Source organism: Giraffa tippelskirchi, chromosome 3 (genome assembly GCF_054371585.1).
Source record: "Giraffa tippelskirchi isolate mGirTip1 chromosome 3, T2T-mGirTip1v1.2.pri, whole genome shotgun sequence".
NCBI lineage: Eukaryota > Metazoa > Chordata > Mammalia > Artiodactyla > Giraffidae > Giraffa > Giraffa tippelskirchi.
Genome location: NC_137277.1, coordinates 97086122 through 97109145, shown reverse-complemented (window position 1 = coordinate 97109145; position 23024 = coordinate 97086122). Strand labels below are relative to the sequence as shown.

The 23024-nt window shown below is 34.5% G+C and overlaps 1 protein-coding gene across 30 annotated transcripts in view; it reads left to right on the top strand.

Moving 5' to 3' along the window:
- TANK (TRAF family member associated NFKB activator) overlaps nt 1-23024 on the top strand; it is a 94412-nt gene that overhangs the window by 53309 nt on the left and 18079 nt on the right. For 18 of the 30 annotated variants that reach the window (XR_014079948.1, XR_014079946.1, XR_014079945.1 and 15 more), the window contains 2 exons: nt 9792-9900; nt 11004-11122. Coding sequence is in view for 26 of the 30 variants with exons in the window: in XM_081581632.1 (XP_081437758.1) it covers nt 9792-9900; nt 11004-11122 (228 nt within the window). In the remaining 4 variants the exon portion in view is untranslated. Of the gene's footprint in view, nt 1-2070; nt 2246-5122; nt 5245-7774; nt 7897-8494; nt 8574-9788; nt 9901-11003; nt 11123-23024 lie in introns of those variants that run through there. The other 12 variants (XR_014079947.1, XM_081581627.1, XM_081581626.1 and 9 more) reach the window with 3 other exon arrangements.

Below are 23024 nucleotides of genomic sequence, written 5' to 3'. Positions count from 1 at the left end.
CCCACTCCAGTATCTTGGGCTTCCCTTGTGGCTCAGCTGGTAAAGAATCTGCCTGCAATGCAGGAGACCTGGGTTCAATCGTGAGTTGGGAAGATCCCCTGGAGAAGGAAAAGACTACCCACTCCAGTTTTCTGGCCTGGAGAATTCCATGGACTGTATAGTCCATGGGGTCACAAAGAGTCGGACACGACTGAGTGACCTTCACTTTCTTAGCTATGACTCCAAAAGCACAGACAGCAAGAGGAAAATTAATAAGTTGGACTTCATCAAAATTAAAACTTTTGTGCATCAAAAGACACACAGCAGAGTGAAAGGCAACCCAAGGAATGTGGGGAGATAATTGCAAATCAGGTGTCTGATAAAGGATTGATATTTAGAGTGTATAAAGAACTACGTTCAACAACAACAAAAAACAACCTGATTAAAAAATCGACCAAGGATATGAATAGATATTCTCCAAAGAAGTTATACAAATGACCAATAAGCACATGAAAAGATGCCCGACATCATTGTTCAATCACTCAGTCGTTGTGTCCAGCTCTTTACAGTGCTAATGACTGTAGTCCACCAGGCTGCTCTGTCCATGAGACTTTCCAGGCATGAATACTAGAGTAGGTTGCCATTTCTTCCTCCAGGGGATCTTCCCAACCCAGGGATTGAACCTGTGTCTCCTGCATTGGCAGGCAGATTCTTTATACCACTGAGCCACCTGGAAAAGTGAAAGGAAAGTGAAAGTGAAAGTCGCTCGGTCATGTCTGACTCTTTGTGACCCCATGGACTGTACAGTCCATGGAATTGTCTAGGCCAGAATACTGGATTGGGTAGCCTTTTCCTTCTCCAGGGGATCTTCCCAACCCAGGGATCAAACCCAGGTCTCCCACATTGCATGCGGATTCTTTACCAGCTGAGCCACAAGGGAAGCCCAAGAATACTGAAGTGGATAGCCTACCTGGGAAGCCATCATTAATTCGACGTCATTAGGGAAGTGCAAGTTGAGGTCACTGTGCTTAGTCGCTCAATCGTGTTCTGACTCCTTGTGACCCCATGAACTGTAGCCCACCAGGCTCCTCTGTCCCTAGGATTCTCCAGGCAAGAAAACTGGAGTGGGTTGCCATGCCCTCCTCCAGGGGATCTTCCCAACCCAGGGATCGAACCCATGTCTCCTCATTGCAAGCAGATTCTTTACCGTATGAGCCACCAGGGAAGCCCAAGAATACTGGAGTGAGTAGCCTAACCCTTCTCCAGGAGATCTTCCCGACCCAAGAATTGAATCAGGGTTTCCTGCATTGCAGGTGGATTCTTTACCAGCCGAGCTACCAAGAAAGCCCTGAAACCACACTAATCCTATTCACATTGGGATGGCTGCTATAAAAAATAAAATTAAAAAAAAAGTATTGGGGAGGATGTAGGGAAGTTAGAACTCCTGTACATTGTTGATGGGACTATAAAATGATGTATCAACTGTGAAAAATAAATGATGTTTCTTCAAAACAAAACATAGGATTATTACCATATAGTCTAGCAAGTCCACTTCTGGATAGATACCAAAATGAACTGAAAGCAAGGATTCAAAAAGATATTTGTATGCCTATGTTTGTAGCAGCCTCATTTACAGTGGGCAAAAGGTAGAAGCAACTCAAGTGCCCTTCAGTGGATACATAGATAAACAAAATATACATACATTTTGTATATGTATATACAATATGCAAGAAAACAATATATACATAGAATGGATAGAATAGAGACAGAGACAGAAAGTAGAAGAGTGGTTCCTAGAGGCTGGGGGAAGGGAGTGGGGAATTCATGTTGAAAAGGACAGCATTTCAGTTGGGGAAAATGAAAAAGCTCTGGAAATGTATGATAGTGATGCTTGCACAACAGTGGCTGTACTTAATGCCACAGAACTATACACTTAAAAATGATTAAAATGGCAAATTTTATGCTATATATATTTTACCAAACTTTTTAAAAAATCTATTACTAAAAAATTAGCATAGGTTCTCTATCTATATTTTATTGCTATTCACCTGTCATTCCTTAGTTTATACTTGCCCACCTTTTACCACTCAGCTGTCCATACTCCAAGCCAGTTCTTCTCGCAGTGTTTCTTCTAGTTCACTTCAGTTTAAGATTCAGAAGCTCCTCTTTGAAAAGTCAGTGTGCTACATCCATTTTAGAACATTCTGTCAAGCAAAGACGTCTGAGTATTCCATATCAATAAAGGAGACAAAGACAAATAAGACAGGTAAGTGATTTTTTAAAAATATTACTAGCTAAAATTACAAAAGCAGCACATGCTGATTGAAAAAAATGCAGATAATCTAAGATATACAGAGTATAAAGTGATGGTCTTCTCCCTCATTTCCCAGAGGTAACCACTGTTAATAACATACCTTTATCCTTCCAGAATATGTGAATCATATCTTTTCAAAAATGGAGTTGTGCTAATTTGAAAAAGGTTTTAAAATTTTAAAACTATGTTTATCTTCACCATCATCATCACTAAGATTTATTGAGGCTTATATTTGGCAAAGTGTTACAGTCATCTCATTTAATTATTATATGGCTCTTAAGGGTAAGTTGTTATTTAAATTTTTCAAATGAAACTGAAATGCAAAAAGGTGAAATAACAAGCACTCCACTAATAAGTAGTAGAACTATGATTTGAAAAAAATTGCTTGACCACGGATTTCACATCTATAACTTCTTTGCCTAAAATCATTGATAGTCTTTCAAGTTCACACATATAAAACTACTTTATTCCATTTAATAACTGATTGTATCTCTTGTGCTACCTCTTACTTAAAGCACTATTTTTCCTTAACATTTCAGACACCATATTTGATTTTTCTCATTCCTTTTTGGGTTGCAATTCCTCATTTTTCTTTGTAGGTTTATTCTCTGCTACCAGGCCACTAAATATTAGACTTATCCAAGCCCTTCTTTGTATCTTACTTTATATTCTTGTATGAGCTATTTCATCTTCTATGTCTTCAGATACTTATGGCAATAACTCCTAAATTTATCTCCATACTCCAGATTTACCCTCTGAGCTCTAGATCCATATGTCTCATTGTCACTTGAAAGCCATATTTTACTGAATGTCAGACCTGAGCTTATACATCCACTATTTTTTCCCACCTATACCATATTAAAAGAGTAATGAGTCTTATAAGCTACTGTGTGGAATAATGGTGCCTTTTATTTATCCTAAATTATCTCACTTAAATTTCCAAGGATGATTCCTCATACTGCTACTAATGTCCTGTTGGTCATCAAGTATATTCACTTTCCCTGGGACCTGAAAGGTGTTCTTCTCGATACCAAATTTTCCATTGTTATACCTAGACACTCCTGCCACCATGACATTAAATTGTTTGTCTAAGGACCTCTAGTCTTTATGAAAACTTGACTGTTTTTAGCTTTTCCTCACAGGATAGCCTTTTTCCTAGACCATACTAAAATGTCAGGTAATCCCAGATAATACTGAACCAATTGTATTCTCTTTGCTCCTTCAATCCTTAAATTCATATTACTTCTTAAAGCAGAAAGGAGAATTAACTTTTTATGAATAAGTGTATTATACAAATGTTACATCCTTTACATGTAAATATGCCCAGCCCTACAAAGTTGGCATTATTACCCCCATTCTCAAATGAAGAACCTGAGACTCAGAAATAAATCAATATTGCAACATAAGTGGAAAAATCGATACTGAAACTGAGCTTATCTGACTCCTCTAAGTTTGTAATCATTATACTAACCTAGTTAAATCACAGCCCTTCCCAGGTATTCCAACTGTTTTCTTCCCATTGCTGCAAATAACAAATGCTTTTTCATTAGCTCTTGGCCACATAGAGAGTTCAAAGGAGAGTTCTGCTGGAAGGAGAATTTGAAAGTCTGGCAAATAACCAACCACTGGGAATGAGATTGCCTGAGGGGAGTGTTGTTTTTCAGTCACTGAGTCCTGTCTAACTCTTTGGGACCCCATGGACTGCACTGTCTCCTAGAGTTTGCTCAAACTCATGCCCATTGATTCAGTGATACCATCCAACCTTTTCATTCTCTCTTGCCCTCTTTTCCTGCCCTCAATCATTCCCAGCATCAGGGTCTTTTCCAGTGAGTCAGCTTGTCATATCAGGTGGCCAAAGTAGTGGAGCTTCAGCTTCAGCATTAGTCTTCAATGAATAGTCAGGATTGATTTCCTTTAGGATTGACTAGTTTAATCTCCTTGCAGTCCACAGTGATTTTGGAGCCCAAGAAAATAAAATCTGCCACTGTTTCCATTTTTTCCCCTTCTGTTTGCCATGAAGTGATGGGATCAGATGCCATGATCTTTGTTTTCTGAATGTTGAGTTTTAAACCAGCTTTTTCACTCTCCTCTTTCACCTTCATCAAGAGGATCTTTAGTTCCTCTTGGCTTTCTGCCGTAAGGGTGGTGTCATCTGCATATCCAAGGGAAGAGTAAATAGCAAAAAGAGGATCTTGGTAGAGCTAGATAGACTCTTGTGCATTTAGTCATGGTGATTATTCAAGGGGCTTGGGCATTGCAGTCAGGCTAACCTGGATTCAAATCCCAGCTCTACTTCCTACTGAGAAACTTTGAGCAGGTTATTTTCTAGCTCTTTTTCTATTTTTTCTCATCTATAAAATGTGGGAAATAATCTCAGGAGGTTAATTTAATGCTTTTAAGTGAAAGAGAAAATAAAGCTCTCTGATTCTGGTGCATAGTAGTCAGTGAAATGATCATATAATAATATGTTGATGAAAAATTTGGTTGCAGAACAATTCACATTTTTTAAAAAGATGCATACACATGTACCCTGAAGTTTTGAAAGGACACATACCAAAATGTTAATAGGAATTAGCTCTAAAGAGGAATGGAGGGCAAAGTAAAGGAAGAGACTGTTATTTTTTTACTTTGTACACATCTGAGGTTTTGACATGGTTGTGATGGTGGACATTTTGTTGTTTTTTGCATTGTTTTCAACAAATGTGCTACTTTTGTAATTTTTAACAACCATTTTGTTTCTTAATCATTTTGAGCCTATTTTGTCTCTTTGTAAACTTTGAACAACCAGAGTTTGTTTACTAATTAATTTATTTGTTTATTGCTTCATAGAATGTTTTTGATTCAATGAAGATACCACACTGATTTTTCAGAAAAAAGCTTCTGAGTCTTAAATTACAGTGAACTATAAGAAGAATTGAAAAAACTAGCATAGAGCATGGGGTGGTTGTGTGGTAAGTCTGGTGACAAATTATATATGTAGTGATAATCAATGATAATCAGTGATAATCAGAGCTTTAATTAATGGACATACGCACACATGTTATAATCGTATGTAGATACCTTGTTCATTATTACAGGAAAGGAGCTAACGTTTGCAAAGAGCTTACTACATACCATACATATTATACATGCCATCTACTTCAGTACTTCAAGTGAATATTATTTTTATTTCAAAGTGAAAGAAACTAAGGCTCAAAGAACCTAAGTAAATTAATCAGGACCAAAACACAATATTATAAAATAAAAATAGTTTACCGTTTGGCATACAGAGAAATTGGTGACAGCACCATCACTTAATAGTAGATAACCAGATTGATAATCTAATGTCAGACTGCAGGTCTCCTGGATAAGTCTTGGTATCAGGAGGGTGGGAGAGGGCAGAATTTATAACTCCCTAGTTATAGGAGAATATAACAGAGTTTGGTTTAGAAATGAACTGTAGAAACCAGATCTCCAGTTGCTAATCCTATGCAGTCTCTCTTTTTCTTAACCTAAAATTGAAGTTGATGTTTTTAATTTACTAATTTCAATATAGTTTTTGTCTAAAATGTTATGTATTGGAATAATTGATATTTAATTATCTTCCTTCATGAACTGTGGAGTTCCCCATTGAGAGTTTTTGTAGTAGCCAAGCAAACCTTCAATAAAGCTTTTGTTCTTTTTGTTAATCTTGCAATAGTTTGGAAGGTTTTTAAACTTTTTCTTTGAATCCATTCAATATTCACTAAATTTCTATTCTTTTTTATAGTTGGAAGAAAAAAATGGTATTTCTCAGAATATTGGGATTAGTTCTTGAGGATGCGAGAGATTATGTTTGTAGAGTATTATGGATGACTGAGGACACTTGAACTTTTTTTCCCATTTAGGAAATAAGTGCTTTGGAAAGTATGAAAAATGAGAATTTTCAATGTCAGCAATAGAAAAAAATTCAGTTTATAGAACTCTGTTTTAATATTTATGAAACCCATGAAAACTTGAGCAGCTGTATGTCCAAAATTATAGAAAATATGCTGCCTTAATTTTGAAGATAGGTTGAAATTTTGCCAGGATAAAGGGACTTTTCTTAAGATAAGCTTTTTGCTTTATTTATGATAGTCGAGAGAGTGTATGGACAACCATTTTTAGTAAATTCAAGGTGTATGCTATATTTGATCACCATTGTTATAAGTTTTGCTTTTGAACACTGAGAAAGGATATAAAGTATATTCTGGCACAAGTACCTCAGTACCTGTTTACCTCTTTGATGCTGGTAGACCACTTGTTTTGCTAGTCTTTGGAATTGGAAGGAGTGTCAGATACACAGAAGCCAGAGTCATCTTGGCCAGATGGTGTTTGATACAGATGGATGGTTAGTTGTCATGCAGCTCTTCTAGTTGGTAACTTGTTGCTGCCATCTGACTCAAAGAATCATTCACACACACTGGCTGTCAAAAGCATCTTCTCTTCTGTCTGTTTTAGCTGTCATGTCTGTGCTCTGTACAGAAGTGTTGACAAGACATTGCTGTTGTACATTTACAATGTGGTTGTTAGTAATTTTTCTGTTTTGTAGGGTCTTTGGTAGTGCTGGAATGTACTTGCTTTGTAACGGTACTGATTTTTGTGTGTGTAAATACTATGACAGTGCAACAATTATCTGACCTTTTAAAAGTTTTCAGATAATAAGTTTATATACATCTATTCAGTGAACAAAAAGCACTTAATAAAAAGAAGAAAAGCCTCTTGTTTCTGTTAGTTTCCAAACATAGCAAGTAAATTCAGTTCTGCTGGTTATTTCCCAGTTTGATACAATATCCTCTTCTGGACTTTCCCTCTCATGGCTTTGTGGTCAAAGTCTTTATACTGCTTCTAAATATTTTCTCTTCTCAAATTAGTAATTTTTTTTTCTGACAGTATAAGCTTCCCTTTTTTTTCGAAAAAAAGGAAAAACGAAAAAATCTTCAGACATAGCCAGTTTTTTTGCGTCTATCTTCTGAAACTTAATTTTCTTTTGTCTTATTTACTTACTGACTTACTATCTCTATTTTTCCTATTTTTCTTCAGAAATGTAAGCAAAACCTTATCTCCATTCCTTCAGGTTAACTTCTGAAGACATATCTATTTCTCTTATATTTTCTTAACTTAATTAGATTATTTATTTGACTAATATTTATTGAGCCTTTCAATATGTGCCAGGTACTCTGGAGATATCAGAAGAAAATAGTCTCTGTCCTTGAGGAGGTCATAGTCTAAAGAAAAATCATACATATAAACAACTAGGCTAGACTAATAATTGATATAATGAAAGTGTTTGGAAATAACTTAAAAGAACATGGGTTATAGCTATTCTGTTTCCCCTGCTATATATCAGTTTTTTAAATTATTACAGAATTTGCTTAAGTTTATAAAGTACTTTGTTAAGTGGTTTACTAAATACTGAAAACTTCAACTTGAAATTGTTGATCTCTTGATTTTTTTTTTCCCTGCTAATGAAAACATTTTCAGCATTATTCATTTATTATAATATGTTATATGGAGATGTGCTAAAGTATGTTTTTAAGCCAGAAACTAGAAGATGAAAATTACCTGGCAGAGGCTTTCTGAGTTGGTTCCAAAAGAAAATACAGGTCATTTGTTTTTTCATTAAGGTTGGGAAAATATATGTAGTAGATAGAGAATGGGCTGAGGTTTGAATAACTTATACATTTATTCTGAGTGTGTCTCTAACTTAGTAAGTTTTTTGTACTGATCATTTAATGCTGGATAGTAAATTATATATACCTATCAAAAATAGTGAAAGAATGGATAATTTTTGGTTAATGTTTATGAAAAGCTTGGAGTTCTGTAGAGGAAGTTCTAAATACACAAAAGTAGATAAAACAAACCATAATATCGGGCATGTTTGCTGATTCCTCAGCCCTGGTAGCTCTGTGTAGACAGGCACATTTAAAGTATTACAGAATTAGCATTAGAGGTTTAAACCCTTCTTATAGTCAACCCACCCACTCTTTATAGGGACTTGGATGCAAATTTATTTATGAATAAGTCTTGTTCTGGGAAGCCTGGCCCTAGGCTGGAATTTGGTATCCAAGGTTCTGTTGTCACACTCCTAGTCATAGGACGTATGGTTCAGATAGATTCAAAAGATTCATTCTTTTGCTTATAATAATAAAATTTACTTGAATTTTATTTTAATTGGATTCTTTTTTTTTTTCTTCCAATAAGCTTGTACTGAATGTGTCCCATGTATAAGTTACTTTGCATAGGAATATCAAGTTACATTGAGACTACCCTCAGGCAACATGTAAGACAAAACACCACTTGGATTACTTACCAGCTTTGTCAGTTACTCATGTTTAAAATGTAATACAAAATTTCACCTCTTATTTGGGAAAATGTGCTATTTTGCTTTCATTTCTTAAGCTAATTTCTTTTGGGACTGTAGAAACAGCTGTGTCATTTATAAAGCACTTAATGTTTGTGGATCTCTGAAAATACTAGAGCTTCACTAATTTTGATCATTGATTAAGAATCAATTCAAAATCAAATATTTAGTATCTATTGAAGGACATTCCAAGATTATTAGAACCCCATTTTATATTTCAAGGAATTTACAATTTAGTCATTTATATGTTCTAGTGATAGAAATTGGTAAAGAATTCTCTATTATTTTTTGGTTATATATTTTTCAGACTTTGCTAATTTGGTCATTGTAATGGAGTGTTTTGCAAATCTGATTTTGCAACATTTGTATGCTGCAGTGTGAACTTGTGTCTTCTTTCACTGCTCCCATCCAAGTACTAACTACGCCTGACCCTGCTTAGCATCCAAAATCAGACAAGATTGGGCTCATTCAGGTGCCATAGACTCTTTCATTGCTTAATTCTCACAGCCATTGCAATAGTAGTAAGGTGACTGGATTAAAAATACAAGGGAAACCGTGGTATTTAAGATGTCTATTAGAAATTAACCATGTGCTTTCTTGACTTCTTAAATCTTAATCTTGGAAGTTTCTGATCAATGTAATTTTATAATTTATGCTTGTACCTTTGATTTTCATGGTGTTTTAGCTATAACTACTTCCTTTGTGTTTTTGTACTCTAAAAATAAATTCAAAAGTGCATTTATTTTAAGAACATGAAATCTTAATTTTTTAAGTTAGTATTTTTATAGAATAACTTTAATGTAGCATCCATTTTATCATCCATGCTTTTTTGTTACCATTACAGATTAAATTCTAAATTACAATTTTTATACAAGAAACTGTACATTGAGCTCTTAACTGAAATTTCTTTAAGGTGATTTTTAAAATTTTATAGTGTTTAAAGTGTTTAAAATCACTTTTGTTTGTAATGATTATAAGTACATGATTGAATCCTGTTTTCAGCTCGTAAATAAATGCCCCTGTACCTGGGAAATGGCAATATGGGTAACTCATACCTATATGTAATTACTAGTGGACATTAAATGTATGTACATGTCTGTCAGTAAATATCAGGCTAACTGGTTTTTATGTCAGCAGACTGAAAACTATGAGCAGAGAATACGTGAGCAACAGGAACAGCTGTCACTTCAACAAACTATTATTGACAAGCTAAAATCACAGTTACTTCTTGTGAATTCCAGTCGAGGTATGTTCATGTTAGATTTTTAAGTATTTCTTAAACCTGTGTGGAAAAGAAAGGTAAAGTTCAGTTTTTCTGTTTTATTTCTCCTGTGTTTCTCAGTATTTCTGGTATCTTAATAACTGTGGTGCAGTTAAGTTTTATGTTTATTTAAGAAATGAACACTTGCAGGAAATGGGGAAGTGGACAGCCACATGTACCATATGGTGGCACTCTTAAGTTGGTAAAACTTCCTAGAAGACAATTTTTCAGTAAATAGCAAAAGCTTTTTAAATGTGTGTGCCTTTTAAACCACAAATTTGAGTCCTAAGAATGTATCATAAAAAAATATTTCTTCAGGTACTCAAGGTATATATTACAAGGATGCTCATCACAGTAATAATTTCTAATAATGGAATGTTCAACTGTTAAATTACAGTCATTCATGTAGTGAACAGCTGTGTAGCCAAGTAAAGTGATGATAATAGGTGTTCACTTACAAACATGAGACATATTCATGATATATAGCACAATGAGAAAAGCAAGATAAAAAACATATAATTTTATCTATGTAAAAAAATTGTTTCTTGTGAATTTATATGTATTGAAAAAGAAAAATTCTGGTAAAATATAAACCAAAATGTTAATAGGAATCATTCACAGATGATAAAAACTGTGAGTAGCTCTTTATTTATTCTTTTCAGCATGTCTGCATTTTCTGATTTTTTTATAATAAACATAGAGTCATTATACAAGTAAATAAACAACAAAGGCATACGTGAATATATTTCTTAAATAAAAATGTAATTGCGGTTGCTGATGATAAGATATAAACAGCATACTTCTAGTTTTGTAAATTCTACGGATTCTGTATACTAATACTGGAAGTGTAGGAATTTTGTGTCTTTATTGGGAATGAAAATTTAAAAATACGAATCAAATATGCCAAAATCTAAGTGGGCAAATCTAAATTGTTTAAAGTAACTATTATCTAAAGAATTTTTAAAATCCATAGTTTAAAATCTCTGCTCTTTAAAATTAGAGGTTTGGGTGTATATTCTTTTTACTTTTCTAAGTGGTACCCAAAACAAGAATTTCCCACTTAGGTCCAAGAGGTTTTTGTCTTACAGATAACAGTTGTGGCTGTGTTCCCCTGCTTGAAGACAGTGAAGCAAGGAAGAATAATTTGACTCTTGATCAGCCACATGATAAAACAAAATCAGGAATACCAAGAGAAAAAGAATCAAAGGTAGACTGTGCTGCCATTTTATTCTCTAAAGGAAATAAATGAGAAATCAGACTTTCTGAATTATTTAGTCAGTATTCTGTTACATTTGGGGTGGGCAGGAAAGTTGGAAAAAGCGGACAAGATTCTTTTCAACCCTAACACTGTTATTACAAGAAGTAGAATTTAAATGCTAGCATATAACACATCTTCCTCATTTTGTTTTCTTGAAGTGAATCCACCACTGGAATTCTAAACAGAAGTTCTTTGTATACAAGCAAGTAACTTACATGTTCCTAAATATATCTGAAGCACTATTTCCAAGTAAAATAAAGACTTAAATTTCTTATTTTCTAGTATTCACTTTTCTATAGCACAGGTGTTTACCAAAGAGATAAAATATTTAACAAAGAAAAATAATATAGTAAGACACAGATGATTCTGGGCTAGAAAATAGCATTTTTTTTTCCATTTGCCTGTGCTTAATTAAAAAACAAAATCCACCTAACTAGCTTAAGCAAAAGTCTTCATTGAAGCAGTGTAAAAATGAATATTGCATATCTGTGGAGGAGACATGCACGAGGATATTCATGGTACTTTGGTTAGAAATAACCTAAATATCCATCAGTAGCACAGTGGTACATCATTACAGTTAAACGTTTTTCAGAAAAATTAAACTAAATATTTACATATTACTATACCTGGATTTCAAAAGCAGTGTTGAATAAATAATGAAGATTACAAAATGATAAAATAGGAATAATTTATTTAGATTTTTTTAAATGTAAAGCATGACATCATTTATAAAAACATAAATGCATAATAAAAGTAGAAAAATACATGCAGGAAGGGTACATATTTTCTTAAGAAAAATAAAGATGGGGAGAACTAAGACTATCTTAACTTGTTTTTATTTAACATCAAATTGAGAAATCCTGTTTGATACTTCCCTATAAATAAAAATTTTAGAATGAAAATTTTCCTACAGTATCTCTCAATTCATAGTTCTTTATTAAGAATCAGTATTGGTTTTTTATTTGAATCATTCAGCTCTCTTCACCCTCACTCCAATTTCCATTTATCTAAAACTGCTAGTAAACACAAGAAACCATGCCACTGGAATATGTTTAGATTTATTTTGCCAAACACAAAATTCAGAAACAGTGATTCTGACTTTTAGAATGCAGTTTTGTGATAGAGCCTAGTAAGTACATTTTAAAATCATTACACTACTATAAAATGCTGACTTATAAAGGTAGTGCTTAAGTAAGTAATATTTGCAGACCATTTTCTTGTTTCAAGGACTTCTGAATGTCATGATTTACCATTAATTTTTAGTCACAATTCTTATATTTATTCTAATTATAATATCTTTGAAGATAGTAAAATATCTCCAGTTCAAAATCCATAGAAGGTATTTTTGAAAATAGCAATCTTGATTAGAACAAAAGGGGTAAGGTGAAAAACTCTTAAGATGTGTTACTAATTTAGTTTATTTTAAATTTGGATAATTTGTCATTATTTGAAAGTTTTAGCATCTGTTGGTTATGAACACTTGAGCTGAAATTAAGTGTAACAGGAATCATGTCAAAGGTAGCTTATTATCAAAAAATTAATAATGTTGCATTGATTATATTTGTGGACAGATGATAAGAGGAAAATATATAAAGCTCCAAATAAGAAATCTAAAATTCATTGAGTTCTCTTAATTCTCCTTACTATATTTGACAACTGTATATTTAATGTGAGCAGTTGAGCACACATATACATTAAAAATGGGCTTCCCAGGTGGCACAGTGGTAAAGAATCCATCTACCAATGCAAGAGATAGAAGCAATGCAGATTCGATCGTTGTGTCGGGAAGATCCCCTGGAGTAGGAAATGGCAACCCACTCCAGTATTTTTGCCTGGAGAATTCCATGGACAGAGGAGCCTGGCAGGCTACAGTCCATGGGGTCGCAAAACAGTCCATGGGGTCGCAAAGAGTCGGACACTTACTGAGTGACTGAGCACACACATGTATTTAATACTTTGAATAGCTCATCAACTCGGTCTTTTTGTACTATAATAAAAATTAATGATTTTAGATTTCAGTTTTCTCATCTCCTTTTATAAATCTAGAGCCAAAGTGCTAAGAAGCTCTAAACATATAAAGGATTAAAGAGAACAAATATGTTCTAAAGGAATGGATAAATTGGATTTATTAAGTATTTAAGAGCTAGATATATATTCATTGTAAAACCTTAGACCTAATTTATAAAAATACTGGCCAGTTGAAATTAAAATCTTTTCCATTGGCATATATGTTGGTCTGTGCTTTAGTAAGTTATAATTAAATACACTTTTAGCTAATACAAGTGAAATTCTTTGCTAAAAACTTTAAATGGTATGGATACATTTAAGATTTTTCCAGAATGAAAAAATTCCATATTGGTTGCTTGCAGTTTTATAAAAGTATGCATATATACACAAGATAAACTTAGCAGGTAGTATTCAGAAATGGCTAAGATAGTGGCACAATTTTTTTCCTGTTTTCAATGTGACTTTATGTTTATTAGCCTTCTCAAAAACTAATTAATTTTGTTGTTTTTAATTGAAGTATAGTTGATTTACAATGTGTTAATTTCTACTGTATAGCAAAGTGAGTCAGTTATACATATACTGTAAACATTCTTTTCTGTATGTTCTTTTCCATTATGGTTTATCTGAATATAGTCCTCTGTGTTATAAAAAACTCTTAACTGATTTCATTCCCAATCAGTTGGCCAAGTCTCTAATGAATTAGTGACTTAACAGAAATGATTTGAACCAGTAACAGAAGGCATCTGCTACTAACCACTCACAGCCCTTTCCTCCTTCTATTTGGTGAATAGTTTTGAGGAATATTTATCTTGTTTAGGACTTGATTATGGTATTTGAAAAGGGAAAGATCTCTGAACATTATAGTAAATGTCAACTATGGCTGCCTTGGAAAATGAGGCACAGAATGAAGGGAAAAGAGGCCCTTTTAGAAAATTGTATTTGAGAAATATGAAATCTATAGTTCAGTCTCTGTTTATGGTAATCCTACACAAGGAACCTGACTGCCACAAGTCCATCGGGTCACAAAAAATCAGACATGACTGAGGGACTAACACTTTCACTTTTTTTACACAAAGAACATGCACGAATCCTTCGATTTCTAAAAGGATATAAAGAGTCAAGATAGCAGAACCTATATCATTGAATGACCCTTAGTATTCTGTTTACAGTTTAGAGGCATTAGGGGAGAAGACCTCAGTTTAAAGGAAAACCTGAGTTTCACTTCTTGTTCACCACAATAGTTTGCACAGTGTTTCTTGATGAGATAGAATTCATTATATTATCTATCGTATAACAAACCACCTCAGATTTACCCTAGTACTTAGCAATTACTATCACTTCCTGTGAATCAGAAATTCAGGGGTGACTTAGCTGGGTGGTACTGGTTCAGGATCCCACGTTATTGAAGTCAAGATGTGGCCAAGGCCTTCCAGTCATCTGAAGGCTTTACTGTGGTTGGAGAATCCACTTTCAAGATGGCTTACTCCAAGATGGCTTTTGACAAGAGACCTGGCCACACAGGCCTCTCATCACACGGACAGGTATCTTAACTCAGACTAAGAAAGAAAGAAATACAAGATAGTGAGGAGGAGGCCATAGTGCTTTCTAAAATCTAGTCTCTAAATCACACCTTTGCTTCTGCTTTATTCTGCTTATTAGGAATGAATCACCAAGTGCTCCAGAGATAAGAAAATAAGTTCTTCCTCTTGAAAAGAAAAAAAGATTATCGAAGTTTTTGTAGACCTACTGTATTTAAAAGCATCAAAGGGATTGTAGATTGTGGCGTACAGAAGAGGGTACCAAAAAGATCAAGGGTGCATGGGGGGACAGCAAAGTGCTTCATTTACCATGTGATAAATATGAATGAAAAGTAAAGGAATCTGGCAGAATTTAATAATGAATTTGACTTCTTGAATTCTATTATTATTCATCTCAGAGTAAAGAAACATCATAGTCTATTTATCTTGAGAGTAGTGTCAAAAATTCTAATGTGAATATAGACTTTCCAGGGGAGATTAGCTGAGCAGTGCTTTAGAGAACCAAGAAACTTGCATATTATTACTGTGAAAATTAAAAATTGTAAAGAATCAAATCATTCAAAAATACATATACTTACTCTTGGCAAAGACTACACTCTTGTTTGCAGGACACCATTGTCAGACATAGTAACATATGTCAGGATGGCAGTTATTACTTAGCAAATTTTGTATTTTAATGTAAATACAAATTGGCATTGTTTAATTTACTTTTACAGAAAAGCTAGGATTGTAATATACTGGGGGTTGTTTTGGCTGTGCCACGTGGCTTGTGGGATCTTAGTTCCCTGACCAGGACTTGAACCCAGGCCAAATGCAGTGGAAACACAGAGTCCTAATCACTGGACTGCCAGAAAAACCCCCTGGGTCATTTTTATGATCTTGAGAACGAAATTTCCTGTAATAGTGCTTTAGGAACCACTTCATTTGTCAAACTGAATGCTATCCTAAGTGTATAGGGTATGACAAAAAATTTTTTCATCTTTCTTTTCCAGTTGTGTGTGTGTGTAAGTTATACAGAAGTCTAGAGTGTTTTGACACAATATAGAGAGAGCAATAATGTAAAATACATAAAAGAATTTAGCAATATTAGTAAATTTTTTCACTCATTAATTCAATACCTCTAAACTGCCCTCTGACTTAAAGTCCTGATTTAATAACCAAATAGACATTATTGAGTGGTCTAGGATCCAGGATACAAAGTAGATATTGTATGATGAGTTTATTTGAACTTTTGGCTATTTAGAGACCATGTATTCATGTCTATAAAGAGCTGTTTTTATGCTTTACTTCTGATTATATATAATTTATGCTTTATGCATCTTTTCTTCATCTGAGGTATTTACTTTAAACAAAAATTTAAAAATACAAAGAACACAGTTGTTGCTGAAAGATGCCAGTTAGACACTTGGCAAATTTCTAATGTAGCTATCGTTGTGATTAGATCAGCAAATATATCGTAGCATTGAGGAGCAGGAAAAATTTTGTAGGTTCAGAATAGTAAAAGAGTGATGGAACTGTGGAGCTGCCATCAGCGCTAACGTTAAGGAAATAAGATATGCTGTACCTGGCAATTGCAAGTATATATAGAAGCTATGACATGTTCAAAGAAAACTGATGTCTAAAAATTCACTTGTCAATCACTTAGACAAGAAGTATTTGTTGAACTCCTTCTATTTTCCCAGTCTTGCTAGTCTTTGATAGGAATACAAAAAAAAAAAAAAGGTAAGATCTGCCTCCTTTAAGGAGCTACAACCTAGTTGGGGAAACAAAGATTTGCAGACCCATAGTAATAGCAAGCAAATTATAAGACAATATTAAATCCTAATTACATGACAAAATGAAATCGTAATTATCATTTTATGGTACAGATAAATATGTGTGAAAGTCACTCAGTTGTGTCTGACTCTTTGCAACCCCATAGGCTATACACAGTCCATGGAATTCTCCAGGCCAGAATACTGGAGTGGGTAGCCTTTCCCTTTTCCAGGAGATCTTCCCAACCCAGGGATCGAGCCCAGGTCTCCCGCATTGCAGGCAGATTCTTTACCAGCTGAGCCACAAGGGAAGCCCACAGATAAATATATAGAACCTTAATTTAGAAATAAATATTCTCAGCTAAAGGTAGGCTTGATCAGGCACTCAACATTTAGTTTAAGTAGGGGGAAAAAAACAAATTCTTAACTTGCTTATATCTTAATAGTATATGTGTAAACACGTAAACTTAAGTTTTGTTCAGTATTTTAATGGAAAAAGAATAATTTCTAGGCAAGGACCAATATTATTCCAGGCTACTATGGAGAACATAAAATAAACGGAAAGCTCAAACTGAGGGTTTTGAAAAACCAATTTCATTTACTATAACCTTTTTTAAATGACATAATCATGACTTCAGAGGATAGTGCTTCTTTTTCTTTCTATATTCTGTAGACAGTTCTTCATTGAGAGAATTTACCCATGGTGTGTTCCTCCATTTATTATGTGTGACAATTTTGGCAGGCACTGTAGCTTATAAAATCCTTGCTTCACAAGTCTAGGTCTTGGATGGCCTTGGAAGGTTTCCATCTTTGAATTGTTCGTATCTCATATACTCTGGACTTCAAGTGCACCTCTCACTTCGAGATCTCATCTGAGTTTCAGGCCCCCATAGCTTCTCTCACCACTGTAGATACTTTCTCTGTTGTTAAGTCTCTTAAACTAGATTTATTTGATGGCTAGGTTGCTATATATTATCAGGTACCTGGTTTTATATACATAGTAAATGCTTTAAAATAAAAGTTATCATATACAGGTATATGATAAATATTTTTTTATTATTTGAACAGAAATTAGACCATTAGTCAAGATAGATAACTATCAAGTGATTTCCATGACAAAATAAAATATGATTTACATCATCAAACACACAGTAGCTTTCCTGAGAGGGGAACTTTAAAAAAAATACGACTTCTTACTTTCTTACTTTTGTAAAAAGAAAAAAGTATATATGTATCCCTTATTCCATTAAGGCTTGATTCATCTTTTATTAGATAGAAATGCCAACTATACAATGGCACATGACAGCCTAGCCTAAGGATTATGAAGGGTTGGAGAAAACATGTTTGTGTATAGCAGCTTGCGTTCTCAGAGCAAATGTTCCATTCCCCCTGGTTTTATTTTTAGAGATTGGATCAAATATGCCTTCTTTTTATATGTAACATTTCTATATTACTTTCTTTGATGATTAGTCTTTGTAAACTTTCTGGTAGAATAATAATAAGAAAGTTGCTTTCAACAAGTTTATTCTTTAAAGTTTTCCCAAAGTGTCATAATAAATATATCACAAACTCTAAGAAAAAAATTGATATCCAGATCATTTTAATATTTACATTGAAATTTCTGTTGTAAAAATTGAAGAACTGACTTATTAGGAAAGACCCTTATGCTGGGAAAGATTGAAGGCAGGAGGAGAAGGGGATGACAGAGGATGAGATGGTTGGATGGCATCACTGACTCGATGGACATGAGTTTGAGCAAGCTCTGGGAGTTGGTGATGGACAGGGAAGCCTGGCGTGCTGCAGTCCATGGGGTCGCAGAGAGTCGGACACAACTGAGTAACTAAACTGAACTGATTCTGACCAGTCTGAGGTGGTACCTCACTATAGTTTTGATTTGCATTTATCTAATGATTAATAATTTTGAGCATCTTTTCATGTGCCTATTGGCAATCTTACATCTTCTTTGGAGAAATGTCTATTTAGGTCTGCCTATATTTTTTTTTAATTTCTTTTAATTGGAGGCTAATTACTTTACAGTATTGTGGTGGTTTTTGCCATACATTCACATGAATCAGCCATGGGTGTATATGTGTTCCCCATCCTGAACCCCCCTCCCACCTCTCCCCATCCCATCCCTCAGGGTCATCCCAGTGCACCAGCCCTGAGCACCCTGTCTTATGCATCAAACCTGAACTGGCGATCTATTTCACATATGATAATATACATGTTTCAATGCTATTCTCTCAAATCATCCCACCCTCGCCTTCTCCCACAGAGTCCAAAAGTCTGTTCTTTACATCTGTGTCTCTTTTGCTGTCTCGCATATAGGGTCATTGTTACCATCTTTCTAAATTCCATATATATTTCTGCCTGTATTTTGATAGAGGTTTTTTTTTTTTCTGTTAATGAGTTGTGTCAGCTGTTTGTATATTTTGGAAATTAAGCTCTTGTCAGTCACATCATTGGCAAATATTTTCTCCCATTCTGTAGGTTAGCTTTTCTTTTTGTTTATACTTTTGCTGTGCAAAATCTTACAAGTTTGATTAGGCCCCATTTGTTTGTTTTTAGTCTTATTTCTGTTGGAAGACTGACCAAAGAAAACATTGGTACGATTTATGTCAGAGAATGTTTTACCTATGTTCTCTTCTAGGAGCTTTATGGGGTCATGTCTTATATTTAAGTCTCAAAGCCATTTTGAGTTTATTTTTGTGTATAGTGGGAGGGTGTGTTCTAACTTAATAGATTTCTGTCTTTCCCAATAACCACTTGCTGAAGAAACTTTTTTCTCTATTGTATATTCTTGCCTCCTTTCTTGAAGATGAATTGACTATAGGTGCATGAGTATTTCTAGGCTGTCCGTTCTGTTCCATTGATCCATCTGTTTGTGCCAGTACAGTGCTGTTTTAATTACTACAGCTTTGTAGTATTGTCTGAAATCTGGGCGGGTTATACCTCCAGCTTTGTTCTTTTTCCTTAGGATTGCTTTGGCAATTCTGGGTTTTTTAGGGTTCTATATAAATTTTAGGCTTATTTGTTCTAGTTCTGTGAAAAATGTCATGGGTAATTTGATAAGGATCACATTAAATTTGTAGATTACTTTGAGTAGTACAGCCATTTTAACAATATTAATTCTTCCAATCCAAAAGCATGGAATGTCTTTCCATTTCCTTGAATCATCTACTGTGTCCTTTATTAATGTTTTTTAGTTCTCAGCATATAAGCCTTTCACCTCCTTGATCAGGTTTATTTCTAAGTGTTTTTATTTATTTTGTGATGTGATTTTAAAAGGGATTATTCTTTTATTGATATCTTCCAGTTCTGATACTTAAGTTAATTTAAATTGTTAATTTATTGTTAATGTAAAAAGACACAACAGATTTCTCTACGTTATCTTGGTGAGTCTCTGGTTTTTAATTTAATATGTAATTTTAGGTTTTGCTTTGTTATTATACTGGAAATAAATTTTGAGGGGAGAAGATAATGAGACGTGGCATATTATTTTTTAAATCTTTTTCTCTGACTTCTAAGCAAATTTAAATATCTCTAATGTGGCTTTCCTCCCCTTATTTCCCCCTTTTGTACGCTTTCTTACATTTCCCATGTTTCTTTTTTCTGCTCTTCTCCAGAGTCCACAAAACAGAGTTACTGTGTTCTGTTCATCCCTGATTTATCTTGACCAAGGCAGGGATCGAACCTGTGTGGCCTGCAGTGGAAGCATGGCATCTTAACCACTGGACCACCAGGAAAGTTGCTACTTTAACAACTCTTATTGAATTTGTAGTCTTCTTTAAGATATTGCTAGAATTTGATGGGAAAGAGATGGGGAGGGCACACCTAATTTATCATTTGTACCTAATATGTTATGCTCTTTCAGTGTCTTTGTTGCTTGCTTAAGGCACTCTTGCCCTGTTATGAAAGCTGACTTTTTCCCTGAAAGATTTTTTTTTTCCTTACCAATTAAACATCTTTCCATACACTTGATACTTTGCTCTAAAATAGCAAGATCCTAGAATCCTAATAAAACTATTGTAAATTAGTTCCTGGGTATTCTCTAAGCCATTAAATGTGATTTTTTTTTTTTTCTCCTTCTCTGGTAAGTTCCTTTTGGAAAACCAAATAATTCTGAGGTGGCTATCTTTTGTTTTCTCTCTCCTCTTTTGTTTATCAGTAGTGATTTTTGTATTCCATATTGCATGGGTTTACCCACTGCTGTTTCTACCTCTAATTGCTCTTCACTATTCAACATTAAGGCAGCACATTTCTTTCTACATTTCATCCAAATAATGCTGCAAGGAGTCACTGACTTGTCCAGATTCCCTGAAAGTGTAATTTAGGATGTATCCCTGCTGGATGGTCAGTTGCCACAGTAAATCTTGCTTTCCTTCTTGATGCTGCTGATTGAACCTTCTTTCCTCCTCCTCTTTTCCCATGTTGGCAGTCACAGAAGCCCTGTTCTTGTCCCAGCTCTGTTTCTTATCTTGTCCTGAGGACAGAGTGAAAACTTTTGGTAAAGCTAAATTTAAAACTCTCCCTTCTACTTTTTTGATAAATGTCCATGTTTCTTCTTTTTTAAAATTTATTTGGTTACACCAGATCTTAATTGTGGCACGGAGGATCTTTGGTCTTCATTTACAGCATGTGGGATCTTTAGTTGCGGCATGTGAACTCTTATTTGCAACATATGGAATCTGGTTCCCTGACCAGGGATCAAACCCAGGCCTCCTTAGGGAGTGCAAAGTCTTAGACACTGGACCACCAAGGAAGTCCCTCAATTTCTCGTTTATATGAAAAAGATAATAGATCTTTTTAGTTAGTTGTTTTTACTAAGCTTTTTCTTGGCAGAATAAAAAGTTGGTAGCACTTTATCGGACCTCTAGTTTTGTTTTGAATTTTACTATTCCAGAAAAGCCTAATCTCAGTTTCCTTAAGGTTTTATTCTTTCTCTAAGGTTTTTTGATGCTAAGGAGAATGGCCTTATATTAATAAAGGAAAATGAAGATTAGAAGTGTGAATCAGATTTGAGGAAATGGTCATTACATTATATGTTAAAATGTGGCGCTCTACAATAGGCAACAGAATAGGTGAAAATATATTGGATTCAAAGAAAATTGAGTGGCTATCAAGAGAGACGGTGAGCCTGAAGATAGACTTTAAGAAATGAATACTCAATGGACATAACATGAGAATGAATAATAATAAAGATGTGTAGTGAGGGAAGAACAGTATTCCCTCATGTCTTAATCTTAGAGAATACCCACATTTTTAGTCTTGGAAGAATAAGGACCAGTGAAAACACCAGAACTTAAGAAACCTAAATATTATACTGGTAGCCAAAGAATTATCAAGAAAGAAAAGCTGCTCACTAGGGTGAAAAACTGTCAAATGACCATTAAGCAGAAGGTGAACTTTAGGAAAGGTCGTTGGATTGGTGATGAAGACATCTCTAGAAAACCATGATGAATCCTCAAAAGAATGGAGGGGTTAACAAAAGAAAATTGAGTTTGGAAGTTCAGCTTATGTTACAATGAGGAATAAGTACTGAGGAAACCAGTTCTCTACAAATAACAGTAATAACTGTGCAACATAAACAAAACAGTTATCTGAGGACCTTAGATATGAACTTTGCATATTTTGGAGAGGAGTCAAAATGTGGAGCATGTAATTGGCTCAGAGTAAATTCACAAGTTTTCTGTGGTTTTGTCTTGAGGGTGGCCACAATTCTAGTGGCTGAAATTCCACTTGAGAGCCTACCACCATCCTGGCTGCAAGAACCAGAAAGGAAAATGAGCCCAGAATAACAACTGTCACCAGAGAGGAAAGGAGCCCCATAGAGGAGAGAGCCAGAGAAAATGAACTCAAAGTTCTGTGTTTAAACTAAGCCTAAGTCTCTGGATCTCCCCAAAACCAAGGATGTGTGGGCACACTGAAAGCAGTTTGCAGCTAAAGCATAAAGGAATGAGCTGAGATCTGAGCTGCTGCTCTTCAGAGGAGTGACAGTGTGGAGTCTGCGTCTAAACAACTTAATTACCTGGCGAAAACAAAAAACATCAACACCCTTTGGCACCATAAAATAGTGTCTCCCCAATGTAATATTGACAATGTTTGGGGTATAGTCCAAAATTATTCAACATATGGTGAGTCAAGAAAATATCACTCAGTTTCAAGGGAACAGATATCAATCATGAGATAATGTACCAACGGAGATTATCAGACAAAGACTTTCAGTCAGCTACTGTAACTATGTCCAGTTGTCTATTAGGAGGTATTTAGGAAGGCAGATAGAGAAGTAAGGTTTTGAAAGGATAGAATTAAGGTACTCCAGTTGTCATGCATTGTCAAATGGTTAGCTTTTAATGACAAGTTTGAGAAACACTTAAACTGAAATTTTGGTTAAGAAACTGTTGCCAAATTGCCTCTGATAATACATGAACTGGTTTGTAAAGCTTCAGTAAATCTATCGAGGTGATTTGGAGGTTTAAATTTCTTCTTGACATTCTTGAGCACAAAAAAAGACCATACCAAAAGTTTCTTCCCCCAGGTAATATTTAAAAT